At 36.5% G+C, this 10,346-nt stretch overlaps 1 protein-coding gene across 1 annotated transcript; it reads right to left on the bottom strand.

Annotated features, from left to right (window-relative positions):
- Positions 1 to 834: 834 nt before the first annotated feature.
- Positions 835 to 5,058, bottom strand: LOC127635013 (transcription factor IIIA-like). The gene is made up of 9 exons (XM_052114817.1): positions 4,945 to 5,058; positions 4,750 to 4,844; positions 4,495 to 4,591; positions 1,989 to 2,077; positions 1,842 to 1,915; positions 1,654 to 1,737; positions 1,344 to 1,576; positions 1,029 to 1,082; positions 835 to 960 (listed from the first exon to the last, which is right to left on the bottom strand). The coding sequence occupies exons 1-9, from the start codon at positions 5,056 to 5,058 to the stop codon at positions 835 to 837; spliced, it is 966 nt and encodes a 321-aa protein (XP_051970777.1).
- Positions 5,059 to 10,346: the final 5,288 nt, after the last annotated feature.

Below are 10,346 nucleotides of genomic sequence, written 5' to 3'. Positions count from 1 at the left end.
ACATCAAACATGCGTCCCTTTCTCTTCTTGTTTGGTCAGAAAGTTAAGAGGATTATAAACTGAAAGCACACCCAAAAATAAAAATGCTTTAATTTACTCTCCCTTATGCAATCCCATATGTGTATGACTTTCTTCGGCAGAACACAAGATTTTTGGAATATTTTAGCACTGCTAGTCCATGGTGACCAGAACTTAGAATCTCCAAAAATCAGTTACTATAAAAAGTAATCTATATGACTCCAGTGGTTAAATCAATGTCTTTGTAAGTGACATGATAGGTGTGGGTAAAAAAATTTAATCAATTCTTCAAAAAAAAAAATAATTGTGTGCATATGATCACCTACTGGTTGGGGCTGGTCAAAGGTGGTGATTTATAGTTAAAATATACTAAATATTTATTTTCTCACCCACACAAATCATATCGCATCAGACGATACAGATTTAACCACTGGAGTAGTGTGGATTACTTTTATGCTGCCTTTGTGCATTTTGGAGCTACAAAGATTTGGCCACCATCCACTTGCATTGTCAAGACCTACAGAATTGTGATATTCTAAAAATATTAATCTGTGTACTCCAGATGAGGGGGAAGTCATACACATCTGGGATGTCATGAGTAAATGAGATTTCATTTTTCAGTGAACCATCCTTTAACAAACAGGCAAGATCCTTTTCCACCACAATTTACTTAATTCAACAAAACAAGTTGCAGCAGTGATCATTTATTTCATAAAGTGACAAACTGAAAACGATCTAGAAACAGAATTCAACAGAGGAAAAATGTGGTACAAAAAAGGGGGCTTTTTCCAAAAGGGAAAAAAAAAAAAAAGCAGCCTAAGTCTCTGGTTTCTGTGAAGTAGCCTTGTTCAAGGAGACATTTTGTAGAAGCTGTGACAGTTTTGCTGCATCCGGAGGTTTTGTCTTGGATGAAGTCTTCTTGCGCGGAGTGGTTTTTGGCTTCTGTAAGAAGATCAGACTCTGAGCAACATCTACACACATAAGACCTTTGTGCACATGTATCAATTTACCTGCAGCTTTGTCTTTTGAGGCTTATGGACCACAGCATGCCGCTTCAAGCTTTCCTTTAGAGAAAGAAGGTTAACTTCGTGTTAGCAACATTTTAAACTAAAAAGCTTCTAAAGTCAACATTAATTATGAAGCTGGTTTAGTGGTTCTTCCAGCCTGGCCTAGTTGGTGTTCAGCGAGGCTAACTGGCCTCCCAGCTGTCATTTACCTAAACGCCCTTTAAAACCATCAAATCAGACCAGCAGAAACCACCTTTTGCTGGTTTAATTTTTTTTTTTTTCAGCAGGATACCCTTACTAATTTATTGGAAAACTGACCTCCATCGCAAAGGCTTTACCACAGCCTGCAAAAGAGCAGGTGAAGGCACGCTTTCCCTCATGGGAGACTAGAATGTGGTTCTGGAGGTTAAAGTGTGTGGTGTAGCTCTCCGGACAACCCTCTCTAGTACATTTAAACCGGCGCCGTTCCCCAGAGTGAACAAATTGTTTGTGCTTCTGCAGAAACCAGGCCTGGTGGAAGATCTTCTTACATTGATCACATGGCAGCGTTTCTGCAAAACAAAAGGACTCCGTATTGGGAAACAAAAGACTATTCAAAACAGAACATCGAAATTATATAGTAATGTACCTCTGTGCTCAGCCTTTTTGTGGTTCTGATAATCTGACCAAGTTCTCCCTTTGAAGGGACAGTACTCCTCAGCACATGGGTAACCTTAAGTTTTAGAAAGCAAAAATAAATAGGAAAATAAAAAAAATAAAAAAACACCTTGTCTGAAAGTCAGATATGTTTTTTTTTGGGCTCGAGGAGTGCGTTACCTTCATGTACCTTCCCATGTCGTTTTAGAACTGTAGGAGAAGCAAATTTCATGCCACATCCTTCAAAGTCACATCTGCCAGAATAGGTATTTATGAGTAACTGGTTATAATTCAGAACCTAAATGTACATTAGCAACTAACACTTACTGAAAAGGCAATTCATTTGTGTGCTCACATGAGTGAATCATCAGTAGTTTTTTCTTATGGAACTCCTTTCCACAGTCTTGATGTTTGCACTAGGAAACATGGTCACAACACTCAGGTAATAAATGTATAAAAAAAAAAAAAAAAAAAACCCACAACTGTAAAAGGAGCACATAAGATAGAATTTTAAAGCTGAAACGTAAAAATGTGACTTTTTTTGTTTTCCAAGTTTTATTACGTTTAATTTAGGGCTGTCGGTTTAATGCATTAATTCAGTGCGATTAATTTTACAAAAAGGGATGCGTTAAAACTAACAAATAAATAGCATAATTCCTGAGAAATGCAAGCTTGTAGTACCACCCGTTTACTCCAGAGGGCAGTAAGTGAAACTTCAGCTGTATGAGCAACGTGCAGTTTATACAGTGAAAAAAAACACTTCAGTAGGCAGAACACCACAAACATGCGTTACGTTCTTGCATTCAAAACACTGAGCGCAAATGCGAACTAAGGGATCTCAAGATGGAGTATTAAACTATATTTAACTTGACAGTGACAAACATTTTATATTTATGACGCAACACCAGAGACGTCTGACATAGGTGTAAATTGACGGGCCCTTAAACCAGCCCTCATAATAAATATCCAACTGATTGACAAATTCGTGGATTGCTGTGAACTGTAAGCCAATGACTGACTTATGATCAATAATATGGTAGTAAACAATACATTGTATTCTAAAGCCACTTATTGTATTATCAATGATTAACTCTTCTGCTACAGGAATGTAATTCATTTTAATTGAGAGAAAGAGACATTTACATGTTCTCTTTTAAATATTATAGTTATATAGACTATATAGAGTTATGAGGGGCTTTCTCAGCAAATATTTTTATATGGGATTAAATGATTAATTAATCGACACCCCATGTAATTAAATGTAACTGATTGACAGCCCTAATTTAATTGTAAACTTCTGCATAATTCCATTTGATTGAATTAATTTCTAAATTTTCTAAAATATCTTTTCAGTGCCTTTCACAAACCATAAATAATTCTAGCTTTCAGATAAGCAAAAAGTAGGAATAAATATATCGATATAAATATAATGGAGTTGCATTTTTGGCTTTAGAAACAGGACAAAAAGACAAGATAATTTTCAAGATCCAAGGTCCTATAGAGGCCCTTTCCCACTTACAGTCCTGGTACTTTTCCAAATGAGAACTCAAGAGGAACGGGACACAGGAGACTGTTCTCCCATTGCACTGTAGTGATCCATCTAGCATTGACCATTTTTATTCTGACATCATTTGCATGCGCGTTTCAATAGCAACGACAAAATAAACACCAGAGGATGCCGGAATCGGAGCAACACTTTTGTTTGTTTAGGGCGGTTTTATATTAACTTCAGAAGACGCATGCAGCTGCCTAATCAGTTATTGGTTTTAAAGAGTGTTTTTGGATGAATGGAACTCTGAACGGTTTAAAAAGCACCTAATTTCATCCTACCTCCATCCATACTTATATGGCATATACCAGCATTCGGACACAGCCGGTGTCTTCAGGTTACGGTTTAAACTGGGCTTATGAGCTACACCTGCAGTGCTCCATGCAGCTATACACCCATTTATCAACAATCTTTTATGACTCAAATTGCTGTATTGAAATACTCATTGACCCCCCCCAAAAAGGGATGCAAGTTAACCACACAGTAAAAGGCACGCAATACTTCCCTCATAAACTAGATTTGACAGTTTAGTGCATAAAGGTAAATTACCTAAAGTTCTGATGTGATAAACTCAAGTGTCTCCCGGTGAAGCGAGACAGACAGACACTCACTATACTTTTATATGTTATTTATATGTTATTTCGGTTAAGGGAACTGAAAAATGTGTGCAATCCTCAGTAGCGGCTAACAGCTAGTTGTTTACTATTGAGCTCCTTTCCTTTCTCAATGCAGGGGTTTTATCCAATCACAGGCTGCAGCACCTTCTACAGTCCCTATATGCCCAAATCTACCCCAGAGTAAGAGCTAAAAAATGTCCCCAAAACAGCTTAGAGGAACTATAGTTCCTTACTATTTCCGGGGAAAAGTACCTAAAATGGGCTTTAGTTTCACCAGTGGGAAAGGCCCTTATCCTATGTTTGGCCAAAAAACAGTGAAAAAAACTGAATGAAAGAGTTATTTGAAAAGCTTGTGGAGTGATAACCTGGAAGCTAATGAAAACCTTTCTGGATTGGAAGCAGTCTGGGAAATTGTTGGGATAAAAAAAAAATACATGACATTTTTAGGTGTTCTAATTTAAATCAACCATATACACGGAGATAATGTAGGCTCTGATATAGTGTTTTGTGAACTTTCTTTAGAAGTACTGTAGTGACTATTCCGACAAACGTTTCCACGGAGGAAAGTACTTGTTGTTACTTATATAGCTACTTGCAAGCACGGATTTTCATTTCTAAAAGAACATTAAATGCAGAACTTTAAACCATCATTTAAAAAGGGACTCACGACATAATTCCTTTCTTTGTTGTGGTGAGCTTGAGCAGTGTGGTTCCTCAAGCTGCCATACGTGGAGAATGCCTCTGCACATCCACTGACTGAGCACCTTGAATGTATATAAAACAGGTGATCAGAAGCAGCACGTGCAAGGCGCCATGCTATGCAACGGTGTTTAAAAACTTGTTTAGCTTCATATCATGCTCCATAAATGCGGTGTTAGTAAGCAGCTCAACATTTTAGACAGAGGCAGTGTTGGGTACTCACAGGTAAGGTTTCTCCCCACTGTGGCTCAGCTGGTGTCGGGTGAACTGGTAACGGGTGCAAAAGCTCTTGTCGCAGCTTCCACAAGCAAAGGGCTTCTGATAAACCATAAATACAGAGCAAATCTTAACTGAGTGCTTTCTCACCGAGCAAGACGTTTGGAGGAAGAAATATGCCATTCATTAAGTTATCACTCACCAGTCCCGAGTGTTTGCAATAATGTGCTTCCAACTTCCACAACTTGGAAAACGTCGCTTTACAGTTGACAAAAGAACAGATGAAGTGTTTATTTGGGTTGATTTGTTCACCCATTTTGGATAGTCATACGGTGGCAGGTCTATCTTCGGCCTACAACAGCAGCAGCCTTCGTTTGACTACTTTTTATTGTGAGTGGCACGTACCATCTCCAGTCCATTGACACCTGCTTACTTAGTGTTTATCGAAAGAAACGAGATAATTAAGTCGCAAAATGAACATGCGACCTGTCAGGCTGCTTAATATAATTTATTAAAAAAAAAGTGTCAAAAGATGGAGCACAAATTGTTTTACCATATTAATAATGGTAATCGTTTTATCACAGGTAGACTTGGCTTACCCCTCATTTGAATAGACCTACCTGTACACGTCACATGATTGACGAACGACGTTACATCATTAGGACTTTCATGCATCCATCAATCATCTTAACAGTTCAAAGAAAGTTCCTACTTAATTGACCCAAGGAGGATTAGGCTATTTATAATGTATCCTTGAAATGTTTGAGGCATATATGTTCCTATAAATGAGAACAGGAGGATGGAGTATGTGATAAACTTAGCCTATATTCTGCATGTAAATTAATGTATCCACAAACCAAAATACTGTCAATTGTCAACCTAAATTCTACCTCTTTTAGGCTATTGGATGTACTGAAAGAGTCTTTAGTATTGAATATCAATTAAACAATATAAATGTATTAAATTATATTGATAACTTATTTTTATTTATCCCCTAGTTGTATGTCTGTTTTTGGTCTTATTTACTCTTTTGCAATGTATAGTTGTCAATAATGTACACTTTAAAAAAAATAAAAATAATATATATATAACTTCAATATAAAAAGAAATGCAATGTTTTTATTTGCCATGTCTTTTTGTTTTAATAAACACAATGCATCACCTCTACTGTTTATTTTGTATTTATATTCACACATGGTCTGACACCTGATAAGCACAGAGGTTCACCTTCACAGACTTGTGATCGGGACTGAAGGTCTTTGGGTTTGTCTGACAGAGATTTATGTGGATATTAATCTGTCACTGGTGGCTCCATTCAAGCTTGTGAATGAATGTGTCTGTCTGAGAGTGTTAAAAGACTGCCTGGCTCCATCCATCATTTACACACGTGGAAGTTTCAGCCCAAATTATGGTTTATCAGCCTCCGAGTACAGATTGCTGATATGTAACTACAGCCATGGTCCATTGCTCTCATTCAATGCTACGTGCCCCAAGGTGATCCTGATCTATTTCAAAATCAGCGTTGCATACGATAAACTATTTCTAATTTCCTGCATGCTGCCCTTTGCCCTAAGGCTAAATATTTTTTTTCTTTCCATTGCTAAAAAGTGTATTGGAATGACCTGATACAGAACTTCATTCTATCATTATTCATAAGGCTAAATTCCAGACCTCACATTTAAATAATTTATGGGTAAACAACCAAAATCTAACATTGGTTTTTAATGTTATTTAATGTTCTGTCCTATAAAACTGAAAAATGAATTGTTAAAAAAACAAATGATGATTAATCTTATATTAATTTTCCAGTTTATAACATTTATTAAATGTGTGAAAGTTTTATTCATTTGTGTGCTAGTGAGTCTGTTTTTTTAAATACAGTTCTTTCCCTTTATTAAAATTGTCTTTCATTATCATTAATAATATATGAACAAAAATGCTAAATGGTATCCAGTAGTTAGACATCAACATTTTTCATTAAAAGGCCATTTTTCCTTTTTGAGGGCAAAACACAGCATGTTGACCTTTAGGCTATGTTAAATACTTCAAGTGAATCACAATTTCACCCATAACTAGACAAGCCAAGAATAAAATATTACAAAATATTTCAAATTCATATTGAAATATATGGGGCATTTTTGTCACTTTATGTGGCATTTTTGCCCCAAGACCTGGTTAATTTTTTATTCTACTATCCAGTAAAATATTGTATTATATTATATTATATTATATTATATTATATTATATTATATTATATTATATTATATTATATTATATTTAGGGCTGTCAATCAATAAAAAAATGTTATAGAATTAATTACATGGTGTCCCGATTAATTAATCGCAATTAATTGCATTTAATCACATATAAAAATATTTGCTGAGAAAGCCCCTCATATAGTCTATATAACAATACATAGTTATCTTTAAATATAAAAAAGTATATATATTCAGATAATTAAAATGCATTCCATTCCTGTAGCAGAAGAGTTCATCATTGATAAGACCATTTAAAAAGAGGCTTTAGAATACAATGTATTGTTTACTACCATATTATTGATCATAAGTCAATCATTGGCATTCAGTTCACAGTAATCCATTTCACAAGTGAATTTGTCAATCAGTTGGAGATTTATTATGAGGGCTTGTTTAAGGGCCCATCAATTTACACCTACGTCAGATGTCTCGGGTGTGTTGCGTCATAAATATAAAATGTTTATTTCACTGTGTCAAGTTAAATATAGTTTAATACTCCATCTTTAAGCACATCTTGAGATCCCTTAGTTCGCATTTGCGCTCCTTCGAGTGTTTTGAATGCAAGAATGTAACGCTTGTTTATGTTGTTCTGCCTACTTAAGTGTTGTTTTCTTCACTGTTTAAACTGCACGTTGCTCATACAGCTGATAAGTAAATTTCACTTACTGCCCTCTGGAGTAAACAGGTGGTACTACAAGCTTGCATTTCTCAGGAATCTACCTTATTATGGTCCTGAATTAATGCGTTAAATCGACAGCCTTAATTATATTATATTATGTTGTCATATTATATTATATTATATTAGAGGTACATATTTCTGGTGTGGTGTTGATGAAGGGGTACTTGAGCCTTACCGATGGAGCAGTGGTTCTAAATAAGACAAAAATCAGTAGGAGCTTCAATTGGACCCTCTAACAAGCTAATTGTGACACAGCAGCGAACATTCCTGCTTATAATCACCATGCCTCTTCCTTCACATCATCCGGTCTTGCTGTGTTCCAACCCACCCTATGTTTGGGACTGATCAATAAAGCTGTCTCTGTATCTGCATGGCCATGATCTGTCTTGATAAGCACCAACAAGCAAAAAAGACAAACACTAGCTCACAGCCTAACAGTGTGTCGTTGGTGCTGATAGGACACCTTCAGTCTCACATGTGATTTCTAATTTCACAACCTCTGTGAGGTTTTATAAAGAGACTGTGGTAGAAGACAACATGATGTCTAGTTGTACTATCTTTTTCTTCCATGTTTGCTTGTCTCCCTGGCTGAGAGAGGAAAGTTAATGTGTAACAAGGGAGGTCGATACAGCAGCCGCACAACTTGATTGCCTAAATCTCAGTGTCAAACAGGTATGATTAAGGACCTTATGTTGCATGACTTGCTTCTGCCCACTCAGCTCCATCCCTTTTTGCTATCTACCCCTCTTGTGTCTGTTTACTTTGTTTTATTCAATTTATGAGTCAGAGCCATGCAGCACTTCAGACAACGTGTACCAGGACACTCAAAATGCACATACAAACATGGTTGTGTGCATTCAAGAACCTTTTCAGCATAAAAGGAATTGAACAAAATTACATACATGCTGAAGTGTGTAATTTCTGTGACACTTGGTCACCAAACGGAATTGCAAAAATAATTATGGTTTTCAAAACTATTCCAAAAAACTCCCACATTTTCAATGGTTGTACAAACAGATAGTCCCGCACCAGACTGGTATAATTGGTTGAGCCAATGTTGCTGTGTCGACTTGGACAGGCCACTCCAAAAAGTCCACTCCACTCCAAAAAGAGTAATGTTTTGATAGTGTTAAAGATGGCTTACCTCTATAACTAACACCTATTAAGCTGGAATGCGAGATCAAAATTTAGCATGACTACATGAGAAATTGACATGCTGCTTCTGAATTTTTGTGTACCTTAAAATCAACCCCATTCTGTCGAATTGCTAACAAGTGCCATCCCCCATCAGACATTTCTGCATCAATTCACAATTCACTGTTCACTTTTCCTGGACCCTGTGGCACTACTGATGTGTTGCATGAGCAATCTATAAACACAAATTCTGGTCCCATGGAAACCAGGAAGTAAATGCATTCACATAAACAATGTTGATTACCATTCAAAGGTTATATTTACACTGTAAAATAAAATTTTACCCCTCTGACATTTAGGCTTAGGGTTGATGTTTGGGTTAGGGAGTATGGTTAATAAAATATGCATTCCTTTTGACTATGTTACATCATTTACAACAAAAAATATAACTCTCATTTGGCACCACTCTGTGGACATTTCACCTCAACAACAATTCCATCTTCGGCCACTGGGGGAAGTGGTTCAAATTTCGGTATGCACAGACTGCCAAATTCACAGTGCGATCAGTCTGAAAGAATTTACACACATCAGCTTTAATTTATGCAACAGATAACTGAATGCAAATGCCATATTTTCATTCACATTATTTCACATTATTTTTGTGTATGATATTGTAAATGTCAGGGCCATTGTTTGAATTCACAGAGATACAGTGGGCCCCAGCCCCATACACTAAAGACATGTGGGTCCAGAACAACATTCCCTGCTATTCTAAAATCTTTAAATTCAAAAATCTTTAAGATGGAAAGATCCGGTCAGCCACTAGGATTTATTGACACTTGACTGCACAGGGAAATTCCATGCCATTATAGTTCTTTCAACATCTTTGTAGTGATCAATACTAGGGCACCGTGTCACTTGTTGATTGATACTATTGATTATGACCTCGACAAGACCTCATCACCTTCTTTCCAATTCTAACAAATACCTAACACCAGCATGATAGCAGAGGCAACGGATAGGCACAGTATACAATGAGGTTATCTAGTTATCCTCACACATTCTCACAGTCATGCAATGACCTCTAAGCTTGCGATCCTAATACTCTGACTAATTCCCAGACCTGTGTGTCCCCTAAGGACAGAGTGAATAGACTATGCAGGACACATTTTGCATCACAATAACAGCTAATCTATATCAAGTCGTTGATTTACTTTAATGCATATGTGCTGATATAGCAATTCTTATCTGATATTTCTAAGTAGATATTTCTGTTGTTTAGGCAAATGTGAGTTAAATTAACCATATCTTTCATCCTGGCAAATCATGTAAACTGAATTTGTTCAAGGAATTATGCTCAATATAATATATAAACATCCTTTATAGGGGAGGCTGGGGCTTATTGTCACACATGGAAATTACAAGGGTACAGTTTAAAGTCAAAAAGATTGTCCGCTCTATAGATTTTCCTTGTACCCCAAAACTTCTGACAGTCCTCCTGGTCCAATGAAGAGACAACCACATCCCCACTCCTAT

This window comes from Xyrauchen texanus, chromosome 42 (assembly GCF_025860055.1).
Source record: "Xyrauchen texanus isolate HMW12.3.18 chromosome 42, RBS_HiC_50CHRs, whole genome shotgun sequence".
NCBI classification, from domain to species: domain Eukaryota; kingdom Metazoa; phylum Chordata; class Actinopteri; order Cypriniformes; family Catostomidae; genus Xyrauchen; species Xyrauchen texanus.
Note: the sequence above shows the minus strand (reverse complement) of the source record. Positions and strands in the feature narration are given on the sequence as shown.

Bases quoted from the DNA above. Each gene is read 5' to 3' on its own strand.
- LOC127635013 (XM_052114817.1), bottom strand. From the start codon at position 5,058: ATGGGTGAACAAATCAACCCAAATAAACACTTCATCTGTTCTTTTGTC. The intron at 4,592-4,749 runs GTGAGTACCCAA...TATACATTCAAG, and splicing joins AGTGGGGAGAAACCTTACCT to GTGCTCAGTCAGTGGATGTG. The intron at 1,916-1,988 runs GTAAGTGTTAGT...CTATTCTGGCAG, and splicing joins ACAAATGAATTGCCTTTTCA to ATGTGACTTTGAAGGATGTG.